Below are 18,804 nucleotides of genomic sequence, written 5' to 3' on the forward strand. Positions count from 1 at the left end.
TCTTGTAATGCCCACCACTACAAACATTTACTCTATGACAAAAATCAAGCAAAATTTCCCCTTCTTGCTTAGCTTATAAGAAATTTTCTCCATCAAGTTCAATAATAGGCAAGACCAGAACAGTATTCTCTATAAAGAACAAGTTTAATGGCTAAATAAATCTGTTATATTAGGATTGAGGAAGGGATAATTGGACAAATATTTGGTCAGGCCAGTTCTGAAATGTGAACCAATGCCATGGTAAATGAGTATTAGATGGCTGGAATAGGATATAGGTGGAAAAAATAGCAACTCTATTAGGGGAGGGAAGTCAGGTGGACTGAAGAAGAATATATGTAGGAACTAGGGCTAGGTGGATAACAATGCAGTTGAAAACATTTTCAGAAGGCCAATTTAGGAACAGATTAACTTTGAGGCAAGGGCTGGGTCTACATCAGAAGCAGTGGTTGAGATTTCTTCCCAAAGGGTAAACTTTCATGTCAGATTTGCTATCTAATGACCTTTTCTAAAAGAATGGTTTTGTTGTTGGTTTGTTTGACTCTTTGTGACCCTATTTTGTTCTCTAACTCATTTTACAGATGAAGAACTAAGGCAAACAAGTTAATTGACTTGCCCAGGATCACATAGCTAATGCTAATAAATGTCTGAAGGTGGATTTGAAATCATGAAGATGAGTCTTCTTGATTCCCAGTCCAGTGTTTTATCTGCTATATCAACTAACTATGCTTAGTTTACCAGAAAGTTCTGACTCAGAAGTGATGGATCTCACCTTTAAGAAGCTCAACTGGCCTGAGGCAAGGTGTAACACCTCTGGGACAATAATTTTGTCTTCTACAATCCTGAAATCCTTGTGTTTTATAGAGTACTGCCCTATGACATCCTTTGCTGAGGGCCTAGAGAAAATCAATGTCACCCCAGTCCTTCAATTCCCTATATTCTTTCACTGGGTGGGATGTATAGTGAGAAATCTGTTAACAGCCCTGGCTGCCTGGTTTCAGCTTAGGGGTTGTGTCCTAGGACACAATGGGTAAATGTGAGCAAGGTTAGAACAGAAGGTACTATGAATCGTTATATGGGGATGAGGATCTGGTGTACAAGTATTGAGAATGACAACTCAGATCAGGCAGGGCTGGTAACAGTTGGGAGGAACCAGAAAATGTAAGTCAAGAATGGTGAAAGGATGGAGCAAAGCACAGGTCAGGAGCTGAGATGGGATGCACAGAGAAAGCAGGCAAGTACTCTTCATCAGAACAGACAAACTAGGTAAGACATTGAAAGTGGGAAGCTATAACAAATGCTAGGCATATGGTGGAACAGAAAATTTAAGGTTAGGTCAGATGTACTGATTAATTTTGCTTGAAAATTAATTTTGCTTGAGTCCATTTATTTGTTAAAAGGAAGGGTTTGAGATGAAGTGGAGTGAATTACTGAGTAGTAAGAGAAATGACACAATACAGAAAGAAAATAATATCAAATATCAAAGGATATGAACAATTTTCAGATGAAGAAATTGAAATCATTTCTAGTCATATGAAAAGGTGCTCTAAATCACTATTGATCAGAGAAATACAAATTAAGACAACTCTGAGATACCATTACACACCTGTCAGATTGGCTAAGATGACAGGAAAAAATAATGATGAATGTTGGAGGGGATGTGGGAAAACTGGGACACTAATACAGTGTTGGTGGAATTGTCAATGGATCCAACCATTCTGGAGAGAAGTTTGGAACTAAGCTCATAAAGTTATCAAACTGTGGGGCAGCTAGGTGGTGCAGTGAATAGAGCACCAGCCCTGAAGTCAGCAGGACTTGAGTTCAATTCTAGCCTCAGACACTTAATACTTCCTAGCTGTGTGATTCTGTGCAAGTCACTTAACCCCAATTGCCTCAGCAAAAAAAAAAAAAAAAAAAAAAAAAAGTTATCAAACTGTGCATACCCTTTGACCCAGCAGTGTTTCTACTGGGCTTATACCCCAAAGAGATACTAAAGAGGGAAAGGGACCCACATGTGCAAGAATGTTTGTGGTAGCCCTCTTTGTAGTGGAAACTGGAAACTTGAATGGATGCTCATCAGTTGGAGAATGGCTGAATAAGTTATGGCATATGAATGCTAATGGAAGAAACGACCAGCAGGATGATTGATTTCAGAAGGGCCTGGAGAGACTTACACGAACTGATGCTGAGTGAAATGAGCAGGACCAGGAGATCATTATATACTTCAATAACAATACTATATGATGATCAATTCTGATGGATGTGGTTCTCTTCAACAATGAGATGATTCAAACAAGTTCCAATTGTTTAGTGATGAAGAGAGGACTGTGGGAACTGGATGTGGTTCACAACATAGTATGTTCTTTATTATTATTATTATTATAGCTTTTTATTTACAAGTTATATGCATGGGTAATCTTACAGCATTGACAATTGCCAAACCTTTTGTTCCAATTTTTCCCCTCCTTCCCCCATCCCCTCCCCCAGATGGCAGGTGGATCAACACATGTTAAATATGTTAAAATATAAATTAAATACAATATTAGTATACATCCAAACAGTTATTTTGCTGTTTAAAAAGAATCGGACTTTGAAATAGTGTACCATTAGCCTGTGAAAGAAATCTGCAAAAATGAAATCCAGGTGTGAAAGAAATGCAGGTGGACAAAAATATAGGGATTGGGAATTCTATGTAATGTTTCATAGTCATCTCCCAGAGTTCTTTCCCTGGGTGTAGTTGGTTCAGTTCATTATTGCTCTATTGGAACTGATTTGGTTCACCTCATTGTTGAAGAGGGACACGTCCATCAGAATTAATCATCATATAGTATTACAATATAGTATTTTCACTCTTTTTGTTGTTATTTGCTTGCATTTTATTTTGCTTCTTTTTTTTTTTTTTACTGGTTTGATTTGATTTTTCTTGTGTAGCACAATAATTTTATAAATATGTATACATATATTGGATTTAATATATATTTCTACCATGTTTAATATATATTGGACTACTTTGCTATCTAGGGGAGGGCATGGGAAAAAAGGAGGGAAAATTGGAATACAAGGTTGTGCAAGAGCTAATGTTGAAAAATTGTCCATGCTTATGTTTTGAAAAATAAAAAGCTTTAATTAAAAAAAAGAGCATCTAACAGAACATTAAAAACACAGAAGAAAACAGAAAAAGTTTAGAAGGAGGAACAAAGGGTAATTTTATGATTACCATGTTAAATATAATATCCACTTAGACACTGTGTAAAAAGTTGCCAGTTATGCATATAATATTCTTTGTTGTTCTTTGTCTATTGTTTATGTTTACTGACGATAATTAAGTTGATAATAAAAAAGGAAATTGTTAAAAAAAAAAAAGGAAGGAAAAAAAAAGAAAGGTTAGGTCAGGACCAAAGAAAATGTATGTATATAAAAGAGAGGCAGAGAGAAATAGAAAGACAGAAAGAGAGGGGGGAGGAAAGGAGGGGAAGAAGGAAGGGAGATAGAAAATAATCTTTCAGTTGTACTTTTCAGAGGATGAGTGTCCCTGCACTTAGTCTGTGAGTCAGTCTTGTAAAATTGTTGGGGTGGGAGAGGCTAACAAGTCATGTTTGAAAGAGCTGCAGAGAGGAGTTTTGGATAATGACCTTCATTTGCTCAGTTTACATGGATGCTATGAATGGGAGTAAGCCATGTTCTTGGCTACTACTGGAATATCTAAAGAACACATGGGAAATAAAAGCACAAAGGAGAGTTGGATTGAAATGGAAAGAGGAGATGAGTTGAAGGGAGCTGGGAGAAGGGAAAAAAAAGATCCAGAGACCAAAGAGAATTGTATTGGAGGAGTGAGGTATGGGAATGTATCCATCTGCCTCTGCCTGATGAAGACCGTTTTAGAAGAAGCTAGAGTGGCTGGAGAAAAAAGATATAATAAGCATTTCTAACCAGTTTTTTAGGGGAAGTTTCTGTACTGGAGAAAAGAGTAATAGAAGGTTGAGAAATTAAAGGGAATTCTGATAAAGCATCAAGGACTATACTACTTTTGGAGTAAACTCACATAATTCTAAGGCTACAATAACCTTGACATCTCCATTCAAAGACTTACTTACCTTAAACAAAGAGGAGAACACATGAAAAGTATACACAGCACAGGAGCCATCTGAATCGCCCATAAGCTGGTTAATATGACTGCGCCAGGCTTCTTCTGCATCATCACATGCAGCTGGTTGAAAAGCAGCCAAGATGGCAGAGAAGAAGGGTGAAGGTGGTGGAGAGATGCCCCTGTCTCCATCTCCATAGCTGGAAGAGAGGAAGTGAGCCTTGACAACATTGCCAAGCCTTGCTTTTTAAAAAATTGACAAGGGGCAGCTAGTTGGTGCAGTGGATAGAGCACCAACCCTGAAGTCAGGAAGACTTGAGTTCAAATCTGACTTCAGACACTTAATACTTCCTAGCTGTGTGACCCTGGGCAAGTCACTTAACACTCAATTGCCTCAGCCAAAAAAAAAAAAAAAAAGACAACAAATACTCAGAAACTCTAAATCTTGACCAATAAAATGAAATAGACCATTTCTTTCCATTAGTTTTTTTTTTTAAGTTTCATTTTCTTATCTCTCTAATGTTCTTTTATAATCTGGGTAAAAGAACAGAAAAGAATAGAGGTATTTAGGTGGTGCCAATAGTGGATTGAGTGCCAGACCTGTAGTCAGGAGGACCTGAGTTCAGGTTCAGACACTGACTAGCAGTATGACCCTGGACAAGTCACTTAATCCTGTTTGCCTCAGTTTCCTCATCTGTAAAATGAGCTGGAGAAGAAATGGTAAATCAGTCCAGTATCTTTGCCACAAAGATTACCCCCCCACATACACACACCCAAAGGTATCATGAAGAGTTAGACATGACTAAACAACAATAAAAGAATAGGGTCCTTAAATTCTACATATTCTCTTTTATCTTTCAGAAATGCATTATTCTTCTAAGTTTTCAATATAATCACTACCTAGATTAAAGGATATCTTGACTTTTATTTTCTTTTTTGAATACTAAGTTCTATATTTTAGGACTTTTTATTCCCCAGTTTTTATTTGGTTTTCCCTTTATTTTGAACTTCAAGGTGGCATGGGGTTTAGGGCAATAGACTTGCATTCAAGAGGACCTGAGTTCAAATCCTGCCTCAGACATTAATGGTGGGACCCTAAGTGGGTCACTTCAGTTTCCTCATGCATAAAATAAGGGGACTGGACTCGATAACCTCTAAGGTCTTGCTAGTTTAAAATCTATATTCTTATGACTCTATAATCCTTTGATGTTCTTAAGCATCCATAATTTTATCTCTAGTCTTTAAAAAGAGAAAAGACAGGAAAGGAGCAAGGATGATAATGAATATATCCATCTAAATGTCATAGATATGGAAAGGATAATAAGATAGGATGAAGATCAAGGGAGGCTGAAAAAAAGGGAAAGAGAAGAGGGGAGAGAGGGAGGGAGAGAGAGAGAAAGAGAGAGAGAGAGAGAGAGAGAGAAAGAGAGTGAGAGAGAGTCTATGTATATAAAATTGTTAACTATGTCTTTTCTAAAATCTTCTTTTGAATTTTACTTAATCTGTTCCCTTTAGAGAATCTTTTCTTTTAAAAAAAGTTTTTGATACCTTTTTCCCATCACTGATATTTCTGAACAATCCCTTCTCACCTCAGCGTACTATTAAAAAACAAATGGAAACACCAGCAAGGTTTGACAGTGTCTGACTTATTCTATACTACTTATCTGTTGGCTTTCTATGGATCAAAGTGATAGACATGTTCAGATTCAGCAATCTTAATAGAGGACTTTTCACCCCCACAATAATATCTAAAAGTTTCTGCTCAGTTTTTATCTCAGGTCTTTAATAGAAAAGTTTTCTAGAAGGAGGAACAAAGGGTAATTTTATGATTATCATGTTAAATAAAACACCCACTTAGACACTGTATAAAAATTAACAGTTATGCATGTAATCCTCTTTTTTGTTTTTGTCTATTGTTTATGTATTGATTATAATTAAATTCACAATAAAAAAGAAAATTGTAAAAAAAAAAAAAAAAAAAAAGGAAGGAAAAGAAAGAAAGGTTAGTGAGTGGATTCAGGAATTCCTGGTGTCTTTAGCATTTTAATTGGGTCTCTTCAAGACCGTTTTTATAGGTTCATATATAGGATTTTGTCTTGTCCTTTCCTAGTCTTCTTTTACTGATACTTCGAGGCTAAATGAAATCTTTGAATTTGAGCCATCATGCTGGAAGCAACCACTTAAAAGAACTTAGATCTTTCAGTTTATGAAGAGCCTCTTGTTTCCAGACTTGCCATCAATTTATTATTATCTTTAAGGCTTTAAAAAACCTATACAAATATAACCGCACACATCTTTCTTGCTTTTTTGATGCTGTCTTTTGTTTTGAAAAGTTCTTTTGTTAATCTTTCTCTCTGGTTTCACAAAGCTCAGGAAACTGCACAGTATGAGGTGGGATGGCTGCAATCCAACTGATGCTCTATCCTGAGAACAGCTGATCAAATGGTCAAAGGGTCCCTCTGTTAAGGAGGGGCAACAGGCTTGCAGAGGCATTTTCCCTCTGAACACAGGTAAAACTGTGTCATGATACAGGTTGATGGGATTCTCACCTTGCTCAATTTAGCTCATATTTGTTTGCTATCCTGTCATATCCCTTAATTCAACAAGAAACTTTCATGCATAAAGCCAAAAATGAAACAGTCTCCAACCTTAAGGGACTTTCTTATACTGGTAACAATCTATGTACAAATAAGGAAATACTTTGTATATGTTTTGAAATAACAACTTGAAGAATGAGAGAAGGCTTTATGGGTCTGAGGAGATGTCTGAGGAGGGCTTTGAAGAAAGTTAGGGGTCCTAAGAAGTGGAAATAAGGAGAGAATGCAAAAGCATGAAGGAAGGAAAGAGAATGGCATGTACAGTGAAAAGCTAGTACAATGTAAACTCTGTGAGGACAGGGATTACCTTTTGGTTAGTTCCTACATAAAGTCCTACTTAGATACCTCTTGCAAAGGGGAATTGTAGAGAAAAATGGATATAATGATCTGAGTTCAAACTGACCCTCAGTTACTAGTTTTATGACCCTGGGCAAGTCACTTTAATGTCTGTCTACTTCAATTTCCTCATTCATAAAATGGGATAATGATAACGTTTACCTTCCAGAGTTGTTATAAGACCCAAATAAGTTAATATTTGTAAAGCATTATGCTTTACAGTTTCAAATACTTCATTTGACTCTTTATGACTATACAGTCTAATATAGAACCTTATTCACAAAAGGTGCTTAATATTTTGCTGAATTTGTAAATTTCGAATTGTTAAAATAGCTAACTAGGTATTTAAGTTAAGTACGTACTTAACTAGTTACTTGGGCTAAAATAAAGTTATATGATGGTACCATTCTGTCATAAGAGGATTTTTTCTTTTTCTTTTTCTTTCTTTCTTTTTTTTTTTTTTTTACCTTGCAAGAGTATATTGGTCCAATGCTCGGTCCCCTTTTTCTTCAGCTTCAGTCATGTCTAGGCTGAAGCTATCACTGCATTCAAATGTTGCTGGGAGTTCATTGATTGAACCAGAAAGTTCATCTTCATGCACTGTGGTATCTTCCTCTTCATTGACACCTTCAGCCTGAAATGACAAAATGGAGAAGAAAAAAAACAAATATGTTACAATTGTAAGGAAACATGCTAATAGAAAAATTTGCTAAAGGAAAAAAAAAAATCAAACAAAAAAGGTAAAATCTTTAAAATGCTAGGAATAAGGGCATTAATGTTCCAAAAAGTCCACCTTCTAGCTCATGACTGTCATTTTCCAAATATCTCTAATAAACTTTGTTTATTCTTTCTATAATCTTTTGTCTTTTACCTTAAGAATCATGATGTGAGAAGCTGGACAGGTCTTTAGAAATAATCTTGTCTGATAACCTCATTTTAGATATGAGGAAATGAGGCCCAGAGAAGTAAAAGCCACATTGAGATGTCCTAAGATGCACTAGGTATACATTTTGCCCCTGGGGAAACCTGGTAAGGATGACAGATTTGAAGGTAAGAGCTGACTTGGCTGAGCTGGGCATCCAAGTGAAAGATCTATGGAATACAGCCGAATTAGGCCTGCTGAAGGGCAGGAAAAAGACAGTTAAGAAACGGAAAAGGAGGGTGTGCCTGAACCTGGGCCAGGGGGAAACCAGCCAGAGAACTGATTGTTCTGTTAAGAAAGGAAGGAAGGCAACTGGATCACAGAGCAAAAGAGGAAAGTGAAAAAAAGCACAGGGGTATGTTTTGGTGAGTCAGTTTCTTAAAACAAAACCAAACCAAAAAAAAAAAAAAGAATAAAAATTTATGTTAATGTGACCAACATCCACAATTAAAGATTATAGCAAGTTAATATCTGACAACCTCCTAGGTATGTGACATTGTAAGTGCAATAAATAGGGCCAAATAATTAGGTGAATTCATAGGAATTTTAAAGTAGCAAGTATGAAAAAAGGACTTTTCATTATTAAGTTTTTTTTTCAAGTCTTTAAGGAATAGGAAGTAACTTTTGGATTTTTCAGCTCTCATTTCTTACTCTTTTTAAATATCAGCTTTGTTGCCATAGTAAGATCTGGGTTGAAGGATTTTTGGAGTTCCCTATTTCACAGAAAGCTCTAGCAATGTAGGAAATTCAGTCTCTGAGAAGGATGGATGGTTTTGCATTGGTTAAACTATTTAATGAGACAAATTTTTCCAGATTAAAAAAAAGTTCTATTTGGGCAAGTCCTAAAATGTCAACTCTATGCAGAAGCTGGGTTTTATAGAACTAGAATAGAAAAATGGAGAAAAATAATAACAATAAAACATTTTCATATGGAATGATTTACTCTGGTTTTCTTTTGATATATAATTTCAGTGAAACATTTTCTATACCTAATGGGAGATCGTTGGTTCTTATATCCCCTCCAGTTAGAAAACTCTCTTTCCTCTTGTTAACTTTTTTGGGAAAAAAATATACCTAGTTGGCAAAGTTCTTGGCTGTAGGTCTTATGCAATGAAATCAACCCAGAAATGCTCTTCATATAACTAAATATGCTCTAGGTCAAGAGAATCTGTCTGCCCAGTAGTGAAATGAGAAGCAAAATGATGGAGAGTGGACATGGGGCCAGCTGTAGAGTCATGAAGCAGAGTTCAAAATTTCCCTCTGACATCTAGGAGCGTTAAGTCATTTGACCTGTCAGTGCTCCAAGCAACTCTTTAAGCCTATAAGTTATAGATGATGACTATATGGGAAATTCCTCACAATGATGAAACTACTGGTCTGGGCAAAAATAAAAAAAGTTATAAAATATGCACTTCTTCACTTGTGATCTTTTTTCAGTTTATGGATTCCCATAATCTCATGACATATATATTATAAAGTGAGTTTAAAATATTTTGTGATCTTAAAAAATGAAAGTTGGTTTATATGGAGGTAGGGGGGAGAAGGAATACACTTTGAAAGTCGTTCACATGATTCTTTAAGAAACTGAGGATGAAACTTCATGTTCTCAGCAAGAAAAGCTCAAGCAGATTTTGTTATACATGGTATATGTGATGTTCCTGACTTCAGGAAGGAATGAAAACCTATAAATGAACTAGCTCTGTAAGAGTTTGTAGCTTGGTACCTGGCACATAGCAGTGCTTAAAGAATGCTTGTTGACTGACTGGTAAGTTTTTAGAACTGAAAAAAAATTTTTTTATAAAGTCATATCCTCCTGTCTTCAATCCCTCCCCTTTGTCTCCCCGCTTTCATTACTACCCCAAATTAAAATACAGAATCAAACCCAGGAAAATTAAGTCAATCTATGTAAATAGGCCAACAGGAACTTTGTTGGTTTACCTATTATTTAACAATTTTTTAAAAAGAATCACTATTGATACTTAACAGCTATGTAACCCCAATGAAATAACATTACTTCTGAGCCTCCATTTCCTCATCTTTAATATGGTATAATGAGAATTACTGATGTTCTTTTAACCTTCTTGCAACTTTGGTTAACTGAAAGACTGTCTTCTCTTAACATTGACTTCACTTGATCAAAATCATAGGATATAAAATTTACTTACAAACCTTAAGCATTCCTTAGATAAGAAGCTAGAGGAATCATCTCAACTATACCTGACTCCTTGATGATATGTAAATTGTTCCCCCTCAATCAGTCTATTTGTGAATCCTCTAAATGTAATCTGCAACCTAGTTAAATTTGCCTAGAAGTTTCTTTTACAAGGTTTTTTTCTTCAGGGGATGTATGAGATTATTGGTTCAACTTTCATGACATTTGAAGGAAATATGGGATTATGATTTATTTTAGCTTTTACTTTTAATGCTAAAGAGGAATTACAAGATTGCAATATGCAAAAGAATTACTTCAATGTCACTACGATATGTTTGTCTATAAGAAACATTGTTAGAATCTTAATTATTGTTCCAAGTTTATTGTTTTCCCTGAGCCTGAACCTATGCTTGAGTATAATTTAAAATTGCTATGTATTGTTATATTATATATTATTTATACATATATAATATAAATTATCACATAATATTTCTCCCATAACAGTGGTGATACTAATACATGCAGTGTCTATCTCATGAACCTGTTATGAGGATCATCTGAGATAACATTTGTAAAAAATTGCAAATCATAAAGTAATATGCTCAGGTCAATTAATCCAATTCATGCACTTGTGTACAATAAGGTAGTATGGAGCAGAGGAAAGAGAGTTGGCCTTAAAATCTGGAAGAACTGGAATCAAGTCCCATCTGTCCCATAATGCCTGGGGGACCCAAGACAAGTCACTTTATCTCTCTTCTCTAAGCAATTATTACATTTTAGAGAAGGTGCTGATATGAATTGGTGGAGGGAGTTTACTCATTCAGGAATTCCTGATATCAGAACAATCATAAGTTCATTTCCCCCTTTCCTTATATATAATATGGAAGCATGGGGCATGGTAGATAATTTTGGGTAGTTGGTTTGGCTATTCTGATAAGAGTTACAAATAAAGGGAAATTCACATAAATCAAAACAGATCAAACAAATAAAGAAAAAAACAACAACCAACCTTTCTTAGTAAGGAAATTATGTCCATAATTCACGGTTCACTTCAGATAGTTGGCAAGAACTGTTTTGTGCAAATCTAGTCTAATACTGATTGGCATGGAAAATTTCCGAGGATATGCCAAAGGGCAAGAATTGAATGCCATGGGCAAATGACACAATTGGTTCCCACATATGGAAAAATCTCACAAGAAAACATGCACACCCACATCCAAATGAACACTGCTCCATACAATTCAGTTCAGAGAACAGCTGCAATGATCCCCTGGCTCTGCAACTTCAGACACACACAGATTTGATTTTGCCATTAATCAGCCCTCTTGAGCTATGCAGAAAGTGCAAAATGCTTCATTCAAAAGGTCCCAAATCAAATTTTTGTTTGTTTGGTTAAACTAAGAAGATCAGCATGCAGGAATCTGGTAGAGAAACAAGTCAATATGTGTCCCATGGATATATTTTTCATATAGCTTTAAATGGAATAAAGAGGAAGAAAATAATATATTGCCCATAATCAATCCCCAGAGAAATTTTAGAAAATCAAGATTATTTTAAAAAGTGGAATTTAAAAGGAGCTACAATGATAGAACTCCCAAAAGTCTTTCACCTTAGAACCCTCAGACACCTGTAGATTATTCATATCAGTCAAAGAAACGTCAAAGCTAGATGTTCTGGTGTTAAAAGCATGAGGGTCAGCAGTAGTCGTATCACATGATATGGTGAGCGAGTCCATGTGATTTGCCTCCTCAGAGGGGGAAAGGGTCATGATCTGTTTAAAAAAAGAGAAAAAATGGTGTGAAGAGACTTTTTCAAATGTGTTCAAGCTCTTTACACAGGTGTTGTGTTTCGTGGCTATTCATTAGTTTTTCCTGTTCTGAGTATTCATTCTCCCCACCCCTCCATCTATTTCTCTGTTTATTTGACCTTAATCACAGCAACAGGTATCAGTATCCTGGTGCAGATTTATAAGGTGTTTATTTATTTATTTTTAAACTATATCACAAGGCTTGACATGTTTCCTAAAGATTCAGAAGGCAGAGATGGGTTTAGAGTGAATCAGGCATACAGGCCTGTTGGGGGAAAAGAAAAGGAAGCTTTATCAGATTAGTATTTGCATTCTGGATTTGTAATTCTCATCTAAGAATTGTTGTTTGTTGTTGTTTTTGTTGCTGTTGTTGTTTTGCATTTGCCTGCTATAGGAAAAAACAAAACAAAACAAAAAAACCCCCACCCCACTCAATTAAATAGAGCCTATCAGTCTAGATTCTTATCCAGCAGCTTGGAAAGTTTCTTTAGCTGCAACAGTAAACTTGAGTTAATTAGAACAAATCTGCCAGTTTTTAAGAGAGTAAAGGGGCTACTTACTAGATCTGAGTGCTCCAGAATCTGGCTGGTTGGGAGGTCCTCCTCCTCTGATGACTCATCTGAATCCTCATGGTTCATTTTATTTAAGCTGGGAGTACTTCCTGAAAGTTGGCTCTCCTCCAATAGTTGCATATCACATTTGTCCAGACTATCCAAAGAACGCCTGCGCACTCCCCAGTTGAAATTGTCCATGCTCTCACCCTGAAATCATCATCAACGTAAGCTTGATTTCTATGCCAAATTCTATTGTACAATTACACTTGCACACATTTCATTAGTTTGTCTACTTTAGAAAAAAAATTTAAATAATGAATATTGTCAATCCAAAATGACACTGTAGACTAGAATTATTTTTATAGGAGGTGAAAAAGCAAACTATGTCCACATAAATATACATTTCACTTGTAAGGAGAAACCTTGACCATTACTAAGTATTCCATAGATAGGAGAAAACATTTGATGCAAGTGCAAGCTATTATTATTATTTTTCTTTAACATGCTAAGTCATTTTACATTTTTAAACACTGATTTTGCCTAGTGATAAGAACACCTGTCTGCTTTTAAAAATAAGTAAGAAAATAAGTACTAAATAATCAATGGACTTAAGGCCCTTCAAAAGATCTAAGGCTGTTTTCTGGGAGGGAAAAGTGGCAGTTCCATGGCTATGCCCTACACTTTCCAAATCTCAGAAATTAAACATCAGACTGGTTTCTGCCACGGTAGTTTTTTTGCGGCCAATAAAGATAAAATGCAATGTTAAGAGCTATCAGGATGAAGCTGGGCATTATCAGATTGAACATGCAAAATGCAAAGGCTAAAAGCATCTTTTGCTCAAAGGTACACGTTTATTTGGATATCTTCAGAATGAGGGAAAACTCTGATGGACTGAGACAGGGCACACATAAGGCTTAGCCTCAAACCTCATTTTGGAAAGAAATGGTTTGATATAAAGAGAAACAGGTTTATTGGCGACGTAAAGAAAAAAAAAATTAAAAAGTAATTTTTTTCAAGCTTCCATGATCTTGAGAGAAGTAAACGTGTATCCTACCATATCCTGTGTTGAAAAGGGATTAAAAGGAAGGGCAAGGAAATGCTGGAACCTTTCAGATACATTGGGGAGTAATAATAATAACAATAATAATATTAACTAAATTTTTTTAGTGCTTACCCTGAGTCAGGTACCATGCTAATGTGCCACAGTTCCCTTTTAGTGTTCTAACCCACTTTCCCTAATTGTCCTATTCAGTTACTCTGCCTCAGGTTATAACCATTCCCTCTTAATGTTAGGATAAAGGTCTAATATCTTAGACCTTAGGCTATAATTATTCCCTCTTAAAGTTTAATGGAATAAAGGTCTTTATCTCTTTTAGCTATCATTAGAATAACAGGAGCCTCTCCAATACCTCCCATTATGTCATCCTAGATGCCTCCCCCCATTAGGTCATCCCCATCCAGGTACCTCCCCCTTTATGTCATTGTTCTTTTTACCCAATAAAAGAATCTTGTATCTGACATTGGCAGCTGCATTCTTTGAGACGATAGTCTCATTCAGCCCTCAGACCAAACATGGATCCATTTGGTCCCAGTAAATCTCTCCATTAAATAAATTATTAAATTGTTCTCTAATCTTTATCTTGCTCAGTTTCTCTGGCATTACACTAAGAGTTTTATGATTATTATCTGATTTGACCATCATAGCAAGTCTGGGAGGTAAGAATTATTATGGACCCCATTTTGCAGATCAGATTTGCCCAGGTCACATAGCTAGTAATTGTCTGAGGCTGAATTTGAACTCGGGTCTTCTTGACTCTGGATTATGTATTCTATTCACTGAACTACCTAACTACCCATTTGTGAAATTGTTTTCTTAAATGCCTTTTCCTTGGCTAGCTGGTTGTTCTCCATGTCTAGAATGTATTCCTTTCTTTTCTTGGCTTCTACTTATTTTTAGTTGTTTTTTTTTTCCAAGACTCAACTCAAGTACCATTTTTTATACTGAAGCCTTGCCCAATTTTCCCCAATTGCTAGTATCCTCCTCTCCAAATTACCTTTGTTCAATTTTGTAAATATTCTGAAATATACTAATATACTAATATATATATATATATATATAGTCATCTCTATTAGAATATTAAGATTCTTAAGGGCAGGAACTTTCACTTTTATTTTTGTATCTCCCCAGAACTTAGTGCTTAGCTCACAATAGACATATTCAATAAATGTTTGTTGATTAACTCAACAGTTGATTAAGGGGCAGTTTGGGTACATGATTTGTATTTCATCATAAACATGTCTTCCAGTGTATTTAAGCATACTTAATTGAGAGTTGAAATGAAACCAAACTCGGCATGGGAAAAAAGAAATTTAAGTTTTGACCTAACAACTGAACATTCGAAATCACCTTTATTACAAAGGATTTTTATAATTAAAATACTGCTTGATATTTTGCAATTTAAAAAATGATTCTTTGATGCTCTAAGGTATACATGGCAAAGAGAAAGTATCACTTGGAATCCAGTGAAACTGCCAATGCTTTGATGTGTTCTGCAAGGGTAAATGACAGTACAGTTTTTATAGGCACATAGCAAGGCAGTTATTATTTGGAAAATGAAGTTCTTTTCTTTGGCAATGGTTTAGTTCAAGTCAACAAGCATTTATTAGGTAGCCACTGTTTGTGCAGGATTGTAGTGAAGTGCTAAACTCAGGGAGCATTTCTAATGCTATAGACTTAAGGTGTGTGTGTGTTCTGGATCTGTGATTTAATGAAAGTAATCTTGACATAGGGACTCCCTCTATATTTTGATGCAGATTTATACTGTTCTGTAAGACACAGTCTTAGAGTACTGGTGTCAAACTCAAATAGAAACCAATCTAGCCAGTAGCATGCTTACTTAGAAAATTACCAATAAACATTATCAATGTTGTACTGGATTTTTATTTATTTTTGTTAAATATTTTCAATTACATTTTAATCTGGTTTGGGTCTCAGGAGTTTGTTGGGGTCTGAGCTGGAAGTCTGACACCTCTGGTTGGAGAACTGCTGGGGAACAGTTAAATGGCAACCAGCACATGTCACTGGTGGGATTTTATTTTCACGAAGTATGGCTAGCAGGTCAAATTCTGGTCCTCAGCTACTTTTTGTACAGCCCCTGAGCTAAGGATGATTTTTTCAGTTTTTAAATATAATAAAACTTTATTTTAAAGGGAAAAGCAACAACAATATTTTAAATACATGGGCATATAAAAACAGTAGACACAGACCATAATCTAACAATAGTAATCCAAAGACTGTAGTTTAACAACCCTTTCACTATATATGTCAATATGTTGTAAAAATGAGCACTGTTTAAGGAATTCAGTGACTCTTTCCTTTGGGCTAAACAGTCTATTTTTTTTTATTTTTTCAGTACATAACTAGGCTCATTATTCTCTTTGCCCTCTCTCCTCATCTTTTAGGGAAATTGATCTCTTGTTATTCCAGTTCTCATCAATGTCTACCAAGATAGAAGAAGCAACAATCATAAATACACCCTGAGTTGGAGGGAAGATGTGAACTTCTATTTATTTACCATATAATATAAATGAGGTTTATGGTCTTTTCACAAGGCAACTTGAGTTGAAGAAGAGAAAACAGGGTGATAGTCAAACACAGAACTTTTCCATTTTATTGGGATAAACTCCCAATAAACTGCTTTTCTTTTGGTAGAAAAGCTCAACCAGACCTCATTCTGTTGGTACCCTAAACTATCTAATTGAACAAAAATAACAAAAAAAAAAAAAAAAAAAAAAAAAAAAAAAAAAAAAAAAAAAAAACCAATAAGAAAGCTGAGATTTCGATAAAAGGGAAAGAATGCATGAGAAAAGGAGGAAAGATGATAAAAGACAAGAAAACAGAAGAAAGAGAATGAAGATATAAAATGTGGAAAAACATCCATCGGTGAATGAAATATTTTCTTGTTAGTTAATTTCTGTATCCAATTCCTCTCACTGATACCTCCCAAATTAAAAAAAAAAAAAAATTAGGGGCAGGGCAACTGGGAAGAAGCCATTCCTCAAATATAATAAAGAATAACACTTTTAGAGAATTACATTAGGAAATGAACTCATATGACTGGTGTTCAGAGGTTGTGATTGAATAGTTCTGTGACCATGCCTCACCCAAAGTCCACGGTGATTAAAAAGGAAACAGCTTTTCTCAATGAGACAAAAGAACATCCCTGTTGGCAGTCCATGAAAACAGTGCTAGGCTTGCTCTTTTCACTGGCTGAAAAATTTAACTCCCACTACCTTTTCCAAAAAAGGCAATCATTTAAATTGGGTATAGTAAAAATAGTGTTTGGGAGCAATCACAACAGTCTTCCTTATGTGGCTGTCCAAGTTCTTAGCTGTACTTCCCAGGCTCCATAATATTATACATAAAATTAAAGATCATAAGGCTATTGGGTGGAGTAAGGCAGATTTTCTACGATAAGAAAATGTACAATAGATAATGGTCCTTAGAGAGTTTATAAGAATTAAATAAGTGTTGTTAATTCTTAAAGTTTTATCCCATCAGATTTGTAGGAAATGTTCATGGTAATCATTGATTATATGCACTAACAGAATCCCCTTAAAAAAAATTGATGTTGATCAATAAAAAAGTACTCCAGTTCAACAAAATCCAAGGGTTGTTCTGTATGTGTGCGTACATACATGTGCATGCATGCGTGCACATGTGTGATGTATCCTATACACACTAAACAGGTTGCTGCTTAGAATTATGATGTGGAAATTAAGAATATAAACTGTTAAAGTGCTTAACTCTTGGATTAGAACAGAAGTGTTTTCCAAGGCATATTTTTGAAATTTCTTGCTCATTTAGAAAAAGACAAACATGCATCTTTGAGAACTAGGAGCATAATAGCTTTTAAGAAAAAAAAATTTCCTCTAAACTTCAGAAAATATTTTTGTAGCAGAGCAGCCATGGGGACCCCTTTGATCTCTCTCACATGTGTGCACGTATACACACACACACACACACACACACGCACACACACACACAGTTCTAGAAGGGAGGAAAAAGCAATTATGTTGTTACAAGTCTGCGATGATGCATAACATCTACTAGCATGTCTGAGTTAAAAATAGCATTTTTTTTTCTTACCTGGAGTTCCTGGGTTGCAGATTGAATGGATAGAAAAACAAATAAAAGGTCTATTTAAAATGATTATATTAAAAAATCAGAAAACTCAAAAGCATCTGCCCTAGTATTACCACAACAGAAACTAATTGGACTTGTAATATTTACTTCAATAGGCTTATGTTTAAAAAGAAAAATACAGTTAAGGATGCATTAACCCCAGATGGGAAAGTCAGTAACAGACAAGAGAGAATCATAACTTAGGATAAGTAGAGGATGTAACCTTAAGTGATCTGTTTTATAAACTAAATATATTTTGGAAATAGCTTTCTATTTCCATTATAATTTAGGACTCCTTAGCACTGTTTTATTCAGAATGCTTAAATTTCTATTGGTGAGAAAACGACTTCATTACATCAGAGAACAATGTATGAGTGTCATCAGCTGGTAAAATGCGTCACCACTTAACATTGTGACTAGGGTTAACAATGTCTATGGTTCCTGATCTGTTTATTGCTGGGGTATAACAGTAGACACAGCAGATTTGAAAGACTAAAAAAAAAAAAAAAAAAAAAAAAAAAAAAAAATTGAAGACTCAAGGGCAAACTCTTATTGGAGCTATCTAAAATCTGACTCAACAAAAGTTTGAAACAGAAGAACTTGGGACTAAAAGGGGTCTCAGTTTATGGGCAATTTCCACCCTAATAACTAGAGATGAAAGGAATACACTTGAGTAGCCACATACCCTTAAAGGTCTCAAGTCAGGTGGCATTATAAATATTAACAAATGTAAGCATGCTGTAATGTTTATAATTTCATTATTATTTTTTATTTATATTTAAATATTCCTCCCATAGTATCTTTGACTTGTGAGTACTCCAAATATTTCTATCTCCCCTGTGCTTTCCTATAACACTGATCGACAAGGGATTAAATGTCCATTTAATTTTTTTCATTATATAGAAAAAATGAAGGAGAAATAGGAAAGTACAGTGTTCATTATTTATTTGCCCTGACATAGGGAATTAATATGATTCAAAATTGGAGGGATGGGCTACTTAGGTTTTTCTTTTCATTACTTTGGCAAAGATTAAATTTCATTAAGTGCTTTGAAATGTCTTTGAGCATACTCATAACATGAACACTGAGCATCATTCATGCTGGGACATATCACTAGATGGTTTTGGTTTTTTTGGGGGCTGAAAACAGAATTATTCCTTTCTCCTCTTC

At 35.2% G+C, this 18,804-nt stretch overlaps 1 protein-coding gene across 8 annotated transcripts in view; it reads right to left on the minus strand.

The window, feature by feature from the left end:
- FRY (FRY microtubule binding protein) overlaps positions 1-18,804 on the minus strand; it is a 470,054-nt gene that overhangs the window by 24,705 nt on the left and 426,545 nt on the right. For 5 of the 8 annotated variants that reach the window (XM_031960730.1, XM_031960731.1, XM_031960728.1 and 2 more), the window contains 5 exons: positions 17,599-17,607; positions 12,456-12,656; positions 11,698-11,859; positions 7,482-7,648; positions 4,092-4,281 (listed from right to left, as the gene is read on the minus strand). In XM_031960730.1, coding sequence (XP_031816590.1) covers positions 4,092-4,281; positions 7,482-7,648; positions 11,698-11,859; positions 12,456-12,656; positions 17,599-17,607 — 729 coding nt within the window. The remainder of the gene's footprint in view (positions 1-4,091; positions 4,282-7,481; positions 7,649-11,697; positions 11,860-12,455; positions 12,657-17,598; positions 17,608-18,804) is intronic. The other 3 variants (XM_031960729.1, XM_031960733.1, XM_031960734.1) reach the window with 2 other exon arrangements.

This window comes from Sarcophilus harrisii, chromosome 3, assembly GCF_902635505.1.
Source record: "Sarcophilus harrisii chromosome 3, mSarHar1.11, whole genome shotgun sequence".
Classification (NCBI taxonomy): Eukaryota; Metazoa; Chordata; class Mammalia; order Dasyuromorphia; family Dasyuridae; genus Sarcophilus; species Sarcophilus harrisii.